Source organism: Tenrec ecaudatus, chromosome 15, assembly GCF_050624435.1.
Source record: "Tenrec ecaudatus isolate mTenEca1 chromosome 15, mTenEca1.hap1, whole genome shotgun sequence".
Lineage (NCBI taxonomy): Eukaryota > Metazoa > Chordata > Mammalia > Afrosoricida > Tenrecidae > Tenrec > Tenrec ecaudatus.
In genome coordinates this window covers 50,405,223-50,422,126 of record NC_134544.1, presented here as the reverse complement: position 1 = coordinate 50,422,126, position 16,904 = coordinate 50,405,223, and the positions used below count along the sequence as shown (strand labels likewise).

Here is a 16,904-nt window from a genome sequence, read left to right as displayed (position 1 = left end):
ACCCATTTGTCTTCAGCGATCGTATCATGGAGGTGTGCAGCCAATGATATGATTTTTTGTTCTTTGGTGCCTGATAACTGATCCCTTCGGAACCACGCGATCACACAGGCTGGTGTGTTCTTCCATGTGGGCTTTGTTGCTTCTGAGCTAGATGGCCGCTTGTTTATGTTCAAGAGGCTGTACATTTTTACAGAAGCAGGCTGCCTCATCTTTCTATTGAAGACCAGTTAGTGGGTTTGAACCACCGACCTTTCAGTTAAGAGTTCACAGCTTACCCATTATTGCACCACCAAGGCTCCTTAAATAGTGTATCCATATAGAAAATGGCAGTTTTTTAAAGAGTTAAGAATGTAAGGTCAATACTTAGTCATATTTCTAAGTGCCATTAAAGTATAATTGGAAGCTGAAATTTTAATAATGTCATTTGCAATAGCCCCTCTGAAATGGAAATGTGGTTAGGTGCTGTTAAGTTGGTTCTTTGTCTTGGCGATCCTGTGTATGACAGTACAAAATGCTCCTTGCCTGTACACCATCCTTGCAATCCTTTCTGTTGGAGCCCCTTTTTGCAGTCACTAAACCTATCTCCCGAAGCCCTTTTTCTGATCTTCTACACTACCCAATGTGATATTCTTCTTCAAGGACACGTGCCCTTAGGATAGCTCGTCCAGAGTAAGTAAGATGTATGACGTCCCACCGCCTTTACTGTCCTTCTTCAAGACAGATTTCTTCTTCTTCTGATACTGCATGATATCTCCAACACTCATCACCGACACCACAATTGAAAATGCATCCTTTCTTTTTCAGTCTTCTCACTTGGCCAGCTTCCAACTGTATGGCACATACCTTGGCATGAGTTAAAATGAAATACTTGGACAGGTTTTTTAATTCAAAGATCATTTTATTGGGGGCTCTTACAACTCTTACTACAATCCATACATCAATTTTATCCAGTATATTTTTACATATGTTGCCATCATTTGTTTCTAGACATTTACTTTCTGTTGAGCCCGTGGTATCAGCTCCTCTTCCCTTCCCCACCATCCTCATAACCCCTTGATAGATTATAAATTATTTTCATATCATACCAACTGCTGTCTCCCTTGCCCCATGGTTTCTGTTATTTCCCCCTGGAGGGGGGTGTGTGGTTATGTGTGTCGATTATTGCAATCCGTTTCCCCTTCCTCCCCTCTCCCCGCCTTCCTCCTACCCTTCTGGTATCAGTGTTCCCATTCCATTTCCTGGATTCCGTGTGTCGTGAGATTTTATCTTATCTATACCTGTGTGCATGCTCTGGTCTAGTCCAAAATGGGAGGTCACACTGGGGTCGTGATAGTGGGGGGTGAGTTAGCCTCAAGGAACCCCAGGAATATTATGTGTTTCATCGGTGCCCTGGTTGACTCCTCCCTTTCCTGTGACTCTATGGGCGTATGTTCCACTGTCTACAGATGGGCTTTGGGTCTCTGCTCCAACCCGCTCGTTCTCAAGCTTAGTTTTTTTTTCAACAGATGATATTGAATGACACTCATGTGTTAAAAAAATGAACCTTAACCTAAATTTCAGGTCTTTTAAAATGTTAAATGATAAACGTAGGGGAAGAAAAAAAATGGAGAAAAACTTTGTGATTTGGGATTTAGCAATGAGTTCTTTGACATGACCCGCAAAGCATGAGTTATAAAAGAAAAATGGTGAGTAAAATTGACTTTAAAAAAATTTGAAACAAAAATAAAAATTACCTTATGCTCTGTGAATGATATGGCTGAGAGAACTGAAGAACAAGCCGGTACATGATATTTGCAAAGTAGCACTTACCTGACAGAATATGTAAAGAACTCTAGAACTCAACATGAAGAAAACCTAACTGGAAAATGAGCAACAGATTTAAAGACACTTGACCAATTAGGGTATATTTTTGGCAAGTAAGCACATGAAAAATTAAATTTACCATCATCGTTCATGGACCTGGCAGTGAAAACCCCACTCCTTACCTCTCAGTCCCCTCAGACATTGATGACAGTGAACAAAGGTACCGCCACCTGGAAAACTAGTTTGGTAGTTTCCTGTAAAGCCTGGCAATTTCCATGTGACCTAGCAATCTTTCTCTGAGGTATTTACTATAGGAAATAATAAAGTTTAATTTCCCACAGAACATGCAAATGTTCTCTTAAAGCAGTTTTATACTTAATTGCCCATAATTAGAAGTGGCCTACAACAAAACAAATAAGCAAACTGTTGTCCTTCCTTTCAATGAAATAGCACTATCAATCAAATGAGTGAACTGTTACAACATGACCGAACCTCAGGTGCATTCTGTGGAGTGAAGGGAGCTGGCAAGTCTCAGACGGTTACATAGCATATGGTTTCATTATATGCCAATCTCTAAAGGACAACGACGAGCCTGGTGGCACATTCATTACACACTTGGCTGTGAACGAAATGGTCGATTGTTCAAACCCACTAGTCTATCCATGTGAAAAAGATGTGACAGTTTGCTTTCCTTGAGATCGCAGCCCCGGGTGCACAGCAGCTCTGTAGAGTTTGTCACTGAGATGGATTCGACTCGATGGCAATGGGGTTTATTTTGATTTTCTCTGAAAGAAAAGACTATGGCGATGGAGAAATCCAGTGGTTTTTAGGCCTTTGAGGTGGTGGATCAGGGATTTGACTATAAATAACACAAGAGGGTTTCTTGGGAGTAATGGAACTGCTCTGTATCCTGACTACTGATGATATAATCCATAGATGTATTTAAATTTCTCGGTTTCTATCCTTGAAATAAATCAGTGTTACTGCTCGATAATTGTATAAATTCTGAATTAACCTTCAGATATTGAGCGAATCTTGAGAACTCCCCATTAGTTTGACATTAGGAATCCAAAGGAGTTGAAGGCCCAAATGATGGGCAACTGAAATCCTACTTCCACAGAAGGCTTGATGGCTAACTGCTCTTACTGAAGCAAGCGTGCTTGTCTCCATCCACTGTGTGCGCCTTCCCTGCATCAGTGCCCAGAACTTCCAGTTAGAAGTGATTTCTTTTTCTCTGTTGTGCGGGTCAGGCTGCAGGCTTTTTAAGAAACTTTGTTGTAAATTCAGAGCCAAATAAAACTATGGTTTCCATTTCTGTTGAGCGTTTTGTAAGAATTTCTAGAACACTGTATATGAAAATATAGGAAACCAAAGTGTAGTTTGTGAGGTAGGAGACAATACTTTATTTTATAGGAAAAGGGAACACTAGAGAGTAACCAGTTTCTAAAAGCCTTTCATTTTTGTGACTATCCTGCCGCCACCATTTCCTTGCAGAGGAGGACTTAGAAACCCAGCTTGCTGTCTGATAGGTGCTGCGAGGTGGATTAACTAAAGCCCATCTGTCACCTAGGAGCCCTGTTGGCCTAGTGGTTACACGGTGGGTTACAGGACGGGCTGCTAGCCACAAGGCCTTCAGTTTGAAGCCACCAGTCGCCCCTCGGGAGAAAGACTGGACTTTCTACTCCCATAAAGAGTTAGTCTTGGAAACTCACAGAGGCATTTCTACCCTGCCCTTTAAGTTCTCTCTGAGTTGGCCTTAACTCAGTGGCAATGAGTTCTTGGTTTATTCTATCACTTATAAAGTTCTGGATTGTGACAACCTCAGACTCTTAAGCTGTAAGATTGTTTAAAAGGTTAACACAAGCAAAAAGACATTCTGTAATCTCTGAAATACTCTTCTAACATTTTATAAGTAAAACCTAATTTACTGCCTTCAAGTTAATTCTGACTCAAAGAGCAGAGTAGAATGACCAAGGCTGTTAGTCTTTTACAGGAGCAGAAAGCCTCATCTTTCTCTCACAGAGCAGTTGATGGGGTTGAACTACCAACCTTGTGGTTAGCAGCCACCAGGGCTTCATGTATAAGTAAATTCAGTTTAAAAGGAGAATGTTTGCTCTGTAACTTGTAGAGCAAATGGAAAAGTGATTATTAGTTCACTTTCTTCAGTTAGCTTCTTTTTGCTTTACTGCAAATTCTATTATTTATGCTATGGCTTATCCTTGATCTTAAAGTATGATTAGTTTGTATCTCCTTGAATGATTTCACCATGACCTGTTTCCTTTTTTCATTGTGCTTATGCTAAACATGTGGTTAGTGTTTCTTTTTAAGAGAATATTCTTACATTAAGTCTCTATAACCTAACAGGTTTCTCGTGGTTTAACTTCTTTAAAGTATGATCTTATTTGAATATTAGACTATCCAAGCACCTTGTGTTGATAAAAATCAAGCATTCTTTTCTTCTAGAAAATCTTAGAAGCATTTTTTTTGAAGACCGCCACTTGACAACCTGTCAAGCCTTGATGAAATGATACTTCTGTCATGAATTTGTTTTCTAGCTTTCCTGTTCTATCCATATGCCTTTTAATAAGTCATAAAGACTACTCCTGGGCATTTTTGCCCAAGAACTTGGTTATTAGCTAAAAGAATATAGTTCTAGGGCATTCTGTATTAAGTATGACCAAAGTTGTGTACCAAAATCACTACAGCTTGCTATGAAGATAAACACAGAGTATGCTTTTTTAATTTGAAAATGACTGAGAGGAATTCCTGAAACCAGAATGAAGGCTGAACCATGGTAGTGGGACAGGAGGAAAGTGTAAGGAAATAGAGGAAAGGAGTAGGAGACAAAGGGCATACAGAGAAGCCTAAATACAGACATGTACATATGTAAATATATTTATGATTATGGGGGAAATAGACCTATGTGCATATATTTATAGGTTCAGTAGTAGGGTAGCAGGTGGACATTGGGCGTCCTCATGCACACTTCCTCAGTACAATAGCACCTTGCTCAGCTAAACTGCAATTCCATGATACCCACCTTCCCGACACGATTGCTGAAGACAAACATGTGCATAAGCAAATGTGGTGAAGAAAGCTGATGGTGCCCGGCTATCAAAAGTATAGCGTCTGGGGTCTTAAAGGCTTGAAGGCAAACAAGCGGCCATCTAGCTCGGAAGCAACAAAGCCCACAGAGAAGAAGCACACAGCCTAAGTGAATACAAGGTGTTGAACAGATCAGGTAGCAGACACCAAGGAACAAAAATCATCATTGTATGATCACCTTCCTCACATAAATGCTCAAGATGAATGTGTGCATAAGCAAGTGTGGTGAAGAAGGCTGATGGTGCCCGGCTATTGAGAGATACAGCGTCTGGGGACTTAAAGGCTTGAAAGTAAACAAGCGGCCATCTAGCCTAGAAGCAACAAAGCCCACACGGAAGCATCACACTAACATGTGTGATCGTGAAGGGCAGAGGGGACCAGGTCTCAAACAGCAAAGGCGGCGGTGGTGGGGGGGGAATCATATCACCGTGAATGAGGGGGAGTGCGTGATGGGGACCCAATGCCCATCGGTAGACGGTTGGACATCCCTTGCAGAGGGGTAGTAGAGAGGAGATGAGTCACTCAAGGTTCAGTGTAGCAACAATGAAACTCAAAATCTGCCTCTAGTTCTTAAATGCTTCCTCCCTTCCCAATTATCATGATCCCATTTCTACCTTATGGACCTGGTTATACCAGAGGATGCACAGCGGTGCAGTAGGGATCTGGAAACACAGGGAATCTAGGACGGATGAACCCCTCAACACCAGCGGTGAGAGTGGCGACACCAGGAGGGAAGGGGATGTAGAAAGGGAGAACCGATCTTGGAGATCTATGTGTAACCTCTTCTCTGGGAGATGGGCAATGGGAAGGTGGGTGAGGGGAGACGCCGGGCAGTGTAAGATAAGATAAAATAATTATTTATAAACTATTAAGAGGGAAGGGGGGAGAGGGTAGTGAGCGGGAGGGGAAAAAAAGGAAAACGAGCTGATTCCAGGAACCCAAGTGGAAGGCTAATTTTGAGAATGACGAGGGCAATGAATGTATAAGGGTGCTTTACTCAATTGATGTATGTATGGATTGTGATGAGTTGTATGAGCCCCAATAAAAAGATTTATTAAATTTAAAAAAAGAAAGAAAATGACAAAGTGTGACATGATGAAAAAAATTAAAGGACACCTGACTCTGGATTCATTTGTACCATAAACTATTGGAATGCCTTTTATGGTGATTTCTTAATTGCTTTGCACCTCACTATCTCCAGAAAAAGGGGCTATATTCAGGTTTTTCATGTTATTATATAATTTATATATATTTCAATGTGATTATGAGAGGTAAAATTGATATGTCAATTGATTTGATATACAAACATTTTTCTCTTAAGATATTTTTTTTTTCATCTGAAAAGGTTGACTGTGATTTTGTTATCTCTTCAGCCTCTTGTTCGACTTACTCTTCAGGCATTTCTGACCTGTGTTCAACCTGGGGAGAGATAAGCTGTAGATATCTTTTACTCCCTTTTCCACCCTGTACTTCCTCCTTCCTTGAATTCTGCTTACACCCTTAAGATACTGGGGCCTAGCAGGGTGGTTGGTGGAGGGAAGTCCAGCAATGTGCTGTTGGCTGATAGAGGAATCTAGTACATGTTCTACACTGTAACTTTGTTTGTGAAAGAATCCAGAAGGAGCCTTAGTGATCAATTTAATTCTCCCTCTGAACATGGCTGTGTGTAAACATTGATATATTTTTTCTCCCTTTTTCCGTCCCTCTTCCAGTTACAGCAGTTGGAGCTCGCACAGATACAGCACAGAGATGCCAACCTCACAGCTCTCGCAGCTATTGGACCAAGGAAAAAGAGACCATTTGAAGCTGGAAATGAGGTATTTAATTGTTTATTATTTCATTTTTCATGTCAAGAATGCAAGCCAAATATGAAGCAAATACACGGAAATAGTTTAGGCTGTCTTGCACAATCTTGCTTCATAAAACTCTTACCAAATTTTTGTTTGGCTTTAAGAAGTACGTTACCTTGAGCCTAATCGTAACTTTTTCCTGTATTCCACACTCCATCCTGTCCTGTTTTCTTCTATCATAATTGATTTCCCATCATCTCAGTTTTTAAAAAAATTTCTGTGCATTTTTCCTATCAAATCCAACTTATCTGTTAATACTGATTCATTTGTCCTATTTTGTCCATGAGTTCTGATGACAAGAGTAAGCCAGAAAGTACGCAAGAAAATTATAGGCACCTTTATTAAACAAAACTATCCATATGTGAAGCTGTTTTTTCTCAACATCTCCTCCTTGTACGTCTTTCACATTTCTGAGGGGAGTGTGCCTATCTCTCTATCCCTTCTCAGAGAATTTTCTGCTCCTTGATTTTTATCCTCAGGGAACACAAATCAATGCTCTTTTGAGCCTGAGGAACAAAGAAGCCTGAGGGGGCACAATAAGGGCTACAGTGTGAAGGGGTAGGTTACGAACGAAAGACCCATAGGGCCGCCCTGGATAGCCTCAAAGAATGAGCAGGTGCATTGTGATGAAAAAGTTTCTGAGCTCAGCTTTCCTGACTTTCTTCCCACATTGCAGTCTTCAGTTTTCTTAACTTCGTAATAAGCCCGGTGATCGTCTTTGAGAAGTCCGAACGTACTAGCCGTTCCCTGGGGAGCAAGGAGGATAAATGCTCCCGTAAAGATTTGCCATCCCCGAAGCCCTCAGGAGCAGCTCTGCGCTGTCCTGTACAGTCGCTAAGCATTGCTTCATTTCAGTTTGCTAGCCCAGAGAGATAGACTGTAATTCCAGAGGGGAGTAAGAGTGGAAACTGTTACTTTGAAAATGATTTCTTTAGTAAAAATTCAGTTTTCCTCTCTTAAAGCAGCGAGCATTCAGTGTCAAAGATTAAGTAGCATGATGGTTTTTAAAAAGGAAAGTACAATTTTTAAAATCAACCTTAGTAACTAACATCCAGCGATTTCCATTTTTGTTGTTAGATTGGAGAAATTATTTTTAGGTCCTTGTCCTTTATTTTTTTCTGTTATAATAAACCAAAACTGTTGCTATCCTTATAAACAACTGATAATGTTCAGTGTACATATTAATTGGCCTCATGTAGATTTACCCTTGAATTTTCTCAGCATTCTCAGTATGTGAGAGTAAATAGTACTAACTACTGTCACCTGTGGCCCTGGCAAAGCACAGTAGATACCACCGACTATTGTTTGGTTGTAAGAAGAATCTGAGTCTATACGGATAAATATACATAAAACCAAGCTTAGCTTGTAAAAACGGTCAACCTTGAACTTTATGCTCTTTGAGTAATTGTCTATATGGGACCAAATTAGTAACAGCAACTTGAAAGATTTGGCGGATTCATATTAATGACTCAGAACAGAAGGATATGACTGCATAGACTCAAAGATTGTCATCAATGTCATTTTTAATGAAAACTCTGTGACTTACGATACCACATCAGCTACACGGTGATTACCGTATTGGCAGGCCTAGTACATTTTTTATAAATTGTTCATTTGCCAACTGAAATGAAGAAATGATCATGTCGATGAAAGTGAGGGGGCTTCAGAATATGTGTGGACACATTCCATTCTTTTTTTAAAGAGAAGAAAACATTTATTTAGCCAGCGAGACAACAAGGCTGTTTAGTGACTGCTCATGTTATCCCCAATCCTAAGTGATACTTTTACTAATTTCTCCTAACAGTATTGATCCTGTATTATGCGAAAGTCAACTATGAGTCTCCTTCCTCCCCCAATAGTTGTTTAATATAAAATGCTCACAAATACTTCCATAGTTAGTCACTCTCCGCCCACCCTTATTTTTTACTTACTCCCCATTCCCACTAGGTGCCCCCACCTGGTAAGTTATTACATCAGTTATTGTCTCTATGCATCTTTGATTTCTGTGCTTCATAAACTGGGAAACCCAGCAAACAATAAAAACAAACAGGGAGGTAAAAACAAAAAGGAAGAAAGAAATACTAAAATAAACCAGAGAGAAAATTTCTGTCTTGAAACAAGCGAGAAATATTTAAATGTAGAGCAAATTCAGGATGTGTCAAGATGATCAACTGACCAGGTATCATATTAATATTATAGTTCCAGCCACTGTAATCAAGTTTAGAGCCTTCTCTGCTTGATAGTAAGCGTGTCCGTGGCTCTTGATTGTAGTAGCTAGAGGGGATCTGCCAGAGGCCTTGATCCTGATAGGTGCCCTGCAGAGGGATTTTGGCCTCCATTGGCCTCCACAGCCTTTTATGTATTGGAGGTTTACAATTTAAACTCTGATGTCTTTCCTGTTATCATATTTGAATTCTGTTATTTGTCATCTTTGGATCAATCACGCAGCGTGGTGTGTTTCTTTCATGTGGACTTGGTTGACACCTCACGTAGTTGATTGACTACAGCCTTTAAAACCCCAGACACTATTCCAATTGATAGCCTGGCACCATCTGCTTTCTTCACCACACTTACTGTAGCACCAGTGATCACGATAGTGCTCCAGTGATCACTTCATGAAGGCAAGTATCAAGTAGGACCATGACATAAGAACTAACTCTTCTTGGATTGGGGCTAGAATGAAGTGGGAGCCCAGAATCCATCTGCTTGTCCTTGGGTTATGTACCCTCTGGTATACTTTGGTGGTCTTATTATCATTTTATGATTAAAAAAATAAAAAACAAACATTATCAATCATTCCCCCTGGGGTATAACGCGATTCCACTGATAGCATCAATATTTTATCCAAGGGCATAAAATAGGTTGGGAAAAGGAGGCTGTGCAAGTATCGTCCAGCTGTTAACTGCAATCCATGAGTTGCTTGGTATCAATTGAGCTCTGTTTACATTGACTCTGGGGATTGGTGTTAGGGAAAATTTTCCTGTAACAGTTTTTACAAGGACAGATTCTTGCCCATCAGATTAATACGTATCATATTAGTGCAAGGAGGACATAAATAAAATAGTATGTATATGGGGACACATTTCCATTTTTGAAATTCCTTGAATATATCTAGAATCAGATTAAAGTCTTAGCTTTTTAATTCTGATTCTTGAACATAAAAGTAAACAATGCTTTTTGAAACTCCTTAGCAGTGCATTTAGAAAATTAAAATTTATAAAAATAATTATTGTTTTTGAGGCCAGTATATCCCTCTTCCATTTTATTTATTATACTTCAGAGAGGAATGTCAAGTATTGGTAACAGTTTTTCTGTCTCTCTTCACAACTAAGAAATACATTCATAAAATACAATTCCTCAGCCTTAAAAATAGACATTTATTTTTAGATCTTCTGATAATCACTTTGAAACACTCAATCTATAAATATTAATAAGAAAACAGGTACCAGAAGCTTTTAGTGACCTTTAATTGCTAATGACAAGATATGTCTGATTGTTGTTAAGCTTCATCAAGGCCAAAGCAGGAATCCAAATAGTCCAAGCCAGGGGTCCTCAAACTGTGGCCCGCGGGCCACATGTAACCTGTCTTAGATATTTATCCAGGCCACCAGGTGTTTTTGCCCCATTTTGTTTTTTAACTTCAAAATAAAATATGTGCAGTGTGCATAAGAATTTGTTACTAGTTTTTGTTTTTTTAAAGTATAGTCCGGCCCTCCAACGGGTCTGAGGGACAGTGAACTGGCCCCCTGTTTAAAAAGTTTGAGGACCCTTGGTCCAAGCTATAGAGATCTTTAGCATTGGCTAGTTAATTGTGGTAGCTCAAATGAAATAGACGGTTAAGCTATTAAAATGTTCTTGCTCTGTATAAATAGAAGAACTCTAAGTCTGTTGACCAAGAATATGACTGAGACCACCATAGCCAGGTCCACAGACCCAAAGATCTTTGAAGGAAGGAAGGGTAAGTAAGATCTCTTTAAGGAAGAACGACTGTGGTATACAGTCAGTATTTGTACTGTGAAACTCCTAGCCTCCTCCAAACAACCTGTAGCCATTTATCAGGGTGAGTGTGCATTGGGGAAGAGGACTAATTTGGGGGAATTGTTGAACACAGGCTTTGAATTCCAGAAGATCCAAAACATCACTGCAGTCCATCAGTTGGTAGAGTTTTAGCTAGGTCACTGGGGGCCCTGAACTTAATCTATGGCTATTTCTACATTTCTGAAATGTATAATAGAGTAGACCTGCTCAACAACTGGCAACATTCCCACATGGATTCTCTGATCCAAAAAAGAAGGAAAGTTGAGTAGAAACCACTACAATAGCCTCTTAACTGTTTAGTGAACCATTTCCTGGAGGGATTGCAGAAGCCATAATCAAGGACTTGAAAGATTTAGTTAGGAGTGTTGCCTACCACACACCTGTTTGGCTCACCTATCCAGCCTGCAGAGGAGACAGATGGGTTTTGGAGTTTGATAATCTTGTCTTAGATGCCGTCAAGTTGGTTCCAGCCTATAGCGACCTAATGCGCAGCAGCACGGAACACTGCCAGGGCTTGCATCATCCTCACAGTTGTTTCTGTACTTGCGCCCATTGTTACAGTCTCTGGGTCAGTCCATTCTATTAAGGGCCTTCCTCTTTTTCATTGCCCCTCTACTCTACCATGCATGGTGCCCTTTTCCAGGGACTGGTCTCTCAAGACCACATGTCCCGATTACATGAGACAAAGTCTCACCTCCTTACCTGTAAGGAGCACTGGAGTACTTCTTCCAAGACAGATGTTTGTCCTTTTGTCAGTCCATGGTGCTTGTAATGTTTTTCATCAGCACCACCTTCAAAGACATCAATTCTTCTCTGGTCTTCCTTATTCACAGCCCAACTTCCACATGCAATAAATTGAGAATAGATTATCATGGTTAGTGGAATGGTGACTTTGATCGCGTTGTTCCTGCTGTGGTTTTGTTGCTGGAGCAAGTCATTGCAACCTTTGGCATTTCGTGTGCAGCTACTGATCTAGCATGTTAGGGTGTATGTGGGTTACCCCCACTCCCTGCTGCGACCCCTCCCATCTGTTAGTAAAGTCCATTTAGAATCCTTTTATTTTTGGTTGAGTCGGCAGTATAGCTTCACTGAAACCCACCTCAACAGCACCACCTTTTTTCTTCAGGACACTATATTGATCCATGAAATTGATGTCTTGCTGATTGGATTTGGTAAGAAGTTGCAACTCCATGGTTGCTACTTTTGGTGAGGTTATCTGTATGCCAGAGATTTTGTTACTAATAATTCTGAGAAATGTAGGCCTTGCCATCTTAGCGAACTTTTCAGCAATTTAGTAGTGGCTTGGAACATGTTGAGTTTTCCTGTCCAGGATAAAAGCTTGGTGTATGTGGCCTCTCTCAGTACAAAAGAGAGACCAACCTTTGGATTTTAAAGGTAACATGTACCTCATTGGATTAGAAATGAAGATTGCGCCCCTTTCAGGGGCCCTTGGCTGTGCTCTCTGTTGCCCTCATGGGGAAGGAGTTTTATGCCCATCCCTTTCTCCAAGCTACTGTCTGCAGTCTGTTTTCTTTCACTTAGAATTTTATTTCACTCTCAACTCTTCCCAGCTCACTGGTGATTTCTTTAAGCTTCCTGCCTCTTTCTCTATAATGAATGCGTTCATTGTAAAAACCATAGTCAAGGAAAAGCATTGGAGTGCTAACCATAAAAGCGTTGTGCTGCTTGCTAACCCACTGCTGGGGAAAGAAGAGGCTATCTCCCGTAAACACTCACAGCCTTAGAACGCCCACGGGCAGCATTATTCTCTCCTAATGCGTCGCTGTGAGTAGAAATCTACTCAACAGCCAAGGGTCCACCTGGACACTCACGGACCATCTTACCTGTTAAATGCTACTCTGCACCTTACATGGACTTGCTTTAATTTCGCCCATCTCCATAGACCAAGGAGCCTGGTGGTGCCATGGTTAAATGCTCAGCTGCTAACCTAAAGGTCAGCACTTCCTCAGGAGAAAGAACTCCAGTCTGGTGTGGTAAGAGCTGAAAAACCAAACTCGCTGCCATTGAATCAGTCCTGACTCACAGCAACATCCTGCGGGTTTCCGAGAGTCGTTGTTGAAGACAGTAGAAAGCCCGGTCTTTCCCTGAGGAGCTGCTGTGGATCACAGCCCAATGCATAACCACTTCAGCACCAGGGCTCCTTGGCAAAGCCTAAAGCCTAGGAAAAACTATGGGACCCTTTCCTTTGTCCTTCTTGGAGGCTGTGAGTCAGAATCCACTCATAGCACACAGCAGCATACATAACATTGTTACTCTTTGTTACCAAGTTATCTGAGCCTATTTGAAATTTTATATTAGTTAGCAATTCCTGTCTACCAAAATCAGATGTTTTGCATTCCTCCCAGCAGTGTATCACTGTTTATTAGCATCTCATCAATACTGGACATTATTTTTTTAACATCTTATGCCTTCTGTTTTCTCTTGGTCTTTTGAATTGTTCCTCTATTTTCCATCCACATTAGGAGTCAGTGTACTTGTTGAGATGGTTCTTACATTCATTTACTCACCCATCTGTGCTACACATAATGGCAAAAAATAGAGCTAGCTTTTAGCCTGCTTATAATTTGTAGTCCAATAGAGTATTCTTTGCCGCTACAGTGCTGGGTTTATACTGATCTGGCCTATTTTGCTTTATAACTAAGCATGTGTTCGCACAGCACATGGTGCCGATGAAGGATGTACCCGAGGCATGCGATACATGAAGAAGATGAGGACCTTTCAAGCATAGTGGACCTTAACAGATGCCTGTAGATCTCTGTGGCTCCCTGGAAATTAGCCTGCCAAATAAAATACTGAATTATCTTTGGTGAGCTGTCTATAACAACTTTGAAGGTGCTTATGGTTTATCCCTTCAGTGTTTTTATTTTTACATTCCATTTCCCTATTTGAAATTTTTATCACTATTTCCTCCAGGGAAGAATTGAGTGTTATATGTAATATTGAAATCATATGATTTGGGGGGTTGGGGGGGCTTCAACATTCATTTTTAGTTAGCATAATGATGAATCAATGGTAAGAAAGTTTTTTTTAAAGGTATCTAACTTTGTTAAAATTAGTCATTTTAGTTTTTAGGCTGTATTGGAAGCAGTTTTTAAATTGTGTCTATGTATATGTTTCTTCTGTAAGTTAGACTAGTATTACATTTTTAGATTGTTAAAAATATTTTTACATGGGCAGTTATGCTGTTAGGAATATTCCCAGATGTGTCAGTAGCAATTTGTGCTAGCTTCACATACAACTGTTTGATGTACATCTTAGTTCCTATAAAAAGCCTACATTATCTGGGTTATATAGGTTACTTATAATTATATCACTAGGTCATGATGGTTTTTTCAGAGTGATGAATGAATGCTAAATGACAACAAAAATGTTTTTGAAGACAGTGTTTGCTAAGCATACTACTAAGTATGTTTGCTTGTGTAAAACTTTATCGCCTTGGAAACACTGTGGGGTAGTAGTTCTCTGTACTGTTGGGTTGCTGAGAGGCAGAGAGATGCTGTGATTCAATGTCAGTGAGTTTTGTTTAAGAATCTTACTGAACTCGTGCCAGTTCCGGTGGTGGTGGTGTGGGGGGGGGGGGGAGAGAGAGAGATAGGGTTTTCTATGTTCATGATCTTGTCAGCTGTAAAGAGAGGACATTTTTTTTCCTAGTCAGTTGAGGGGGGAGGGGTGTCAACATGGTCAGGATTAGGGCCGGCCCCACAGACCTCTCTATTGGTTCCCTGGTACATGAAGTTATGTTGTATTCACATCTTGATGCATCAGGTTGAAACCTGGTCTCTCTCCCTCTCCTGTGGAGATTTAAATGATACCTTCCCCTTGAGTGGATTAATGCCCTGTTCCCCCAGCAGCCATGTCATTTTTTTCTTTCTCTTTCTTACCCCCTTATTTAGTTGGTTGCCGTATGTATCCCTGGATTGGGTTTGGCCCTTGCCATTGTTGCTGGACGTCACCCTCAGGGATGTATGTATATAGTAACTTTTCTCCTATGTCCTGTTTTTTGTTGTTGTTTTTAAGCTTACCTCAGTGGACTCATGTTGTACTTGTCCTTTTGTGCTTGGCTTACTTCACTTAGCATGATTTCCTCCAGTTCTTCCCATGTGGCATGTGCTTCATGCATTCATCACTGCAATTTAGGCATGCATAGCACTCCATTGATCCATGTTCCACAGTTTTTTGTTCCATTCATCTGTTGATGGAAATTTGGGTTGTTCCCAACTCCTTGCAATTGTGAACTGTGCCACGATGAATACTGGAACACAGATGTTTGGCCATGGTTTGTTTCTTGCCTCTTCTGGGTATATGCTCAGTAGGGGGATTGTTGGGTCGATTTCCATAGTGGCTATACGTACCTACAGGTCCACCAGCAGTGGATGAGAGTTCCTATTTCCCCACAATCCCTCCAACACTTGTTAACTTTCTGACTTTTTGAATTGGTCTATCTTTGAGCACAATTAAGTGTTCTGGAATTCCCACTGTTTCAAAGATCCATAGTTTTATCTGATCCACACAGTCTACTGCCCCGGCATAGTCAATAAAACACAAGTAAACATTTTTCTGGTATTCTCTTCTTTCAGCCAAGATCCATGTGACATCAGCAATGATTTTCCTTACTCCACATCTGTTTCTGATTTCAACCTGAACCTCTTGGTAGCTCCCTGTCAACGTACTGCGACAACCATCGTTGGAAAATGGTTCCTTCAGCAAAATTTTACTGGCATGTGATCTCAGTGATAGTGTTCTGTAGTTTGAGCATTCTGTTGGGTCCATTTCTTTGAATTGGGTGACTGGTCACATTCCAGTCAATTGGCCAAGTACCTGCCTGACAAATTTCTTGGCATAGACAGATGAGTGTTCCCAGTGCTTCTTCAGCTTGTTGAAACATTTCAGCTGGCATTCCATTAATTCCTGGAGCCTTGCTTATGGCTAATGGTTTCTGTGCAGCTTGAACTGCTCTTAGGCTACCTCCTGACATGTCAGCTGGTTGTTTTGGGTACAGCGACTCTACGTATAGGTTCCATCTTTTGATGCTTCCTGTATAATATTTCAACATTGCAACTCGAGGCTTGAGATTTTTCTTCAGTTCTTTCAGATGCTGGGTGTGCTCTTTCCTTTCTAATTCTAGGCCTCTGCACATGTCATGGTAAGATTTGGCTTTGTCTTCTCAATCTGCCCATTGACATTTTCTGTGCAGCGCTTCGACTTCATCGTTTCGTCCATTTGCGTTAGCTCCTCTCTGATTAACAGCACGTCTCAGTCTCTTCTGGCATCCACTTTGAGCTTTCTTTCCTGTCTTTAATGACTGGGATTCCTTCAAGACTGATGTTCTTGAAGTCTTTTTATATCTCATCAGATCTTCTGTCACTGGTGTTCATTGCATCAAATCTGTTCTTGAGATGTTCTTGAAATTTGGGTGTGATCTACTTAAGGTTGTATCTTGGTGCTTGTGGGTTTTTTTGGTTGTTGTTTTTTAATGTTCTTCAGCTGTATCCTGATCTTATATGTGAGCAATTGATGGTCTCGCTCCATAGTGAGCCCTGGCCTGGAGGTAGCTGCTGATACTGAGTTTCTTCTCCATTGTCTCCTCCCACGTTTGATTTCTGTGTATTCCTTCTGGAGAAGTCCATGTGTACAATCACCTTTTATGTTGTGGAAAAGCTATTTGCTATGAAGAAGTTGGTTTTTCAAAATTCTGTCATGTGAGCTCCAGCTTTGTTTGTATCATCAAGTCCATATTTCCCAACCACTATTCCTTTCTCTTGCCGACATTTGCAGTTCAGTCACCAATAATTGTCGGTGCATCTTGACTGCATATTTGATGAGTATCTGACTGAAGTTTGCTATTCTTGGTGCTTCATCACTAACTTTTGTGGTTGGTGTGTGGAGTTGAATAATAATTATATTGATTGGATTTGATTGTATATGGTAGCTCATTGTTTTTGACTGCTTTTCTCAGGTGTTTTTCATTACTCAGATTAGCATTTCAGTGAAATTATTCTTCATTCTCCCAGGTCAATCTTGTATATAAGTAGGTCCCCTGTCCCAAACGAGGTTAGTTCCTGAGTCTTACACACTTTGTAAGCAAAT

At 40.6% G+C, this 16,904-nt stretch overlaps 1 protein-coding gene across 1 annotated transcript in view; it reads left to right on the top strand.

The window, feature by feature from the left end:
* TAF4B (TATA-box binding protein associated factor 4b) overlaps nucleotides 1-16,904 on the top strand; it is a 116,219-nt gene that overhangs the window by 78,856 nt on the left and 20,459 nt on the right. The window contains exon 14 of the mRNA XM_075532850.1: nucleotides 6,621-6,725. Within this exon, the coding sequence (XP_075388965.1) occupies nucleotides 6,621-6,725 (105 nt within the window). The remainder of the gene's footprint in view (nucleotides 1-6,620; nucleotides 6,726-16,904) is intronic.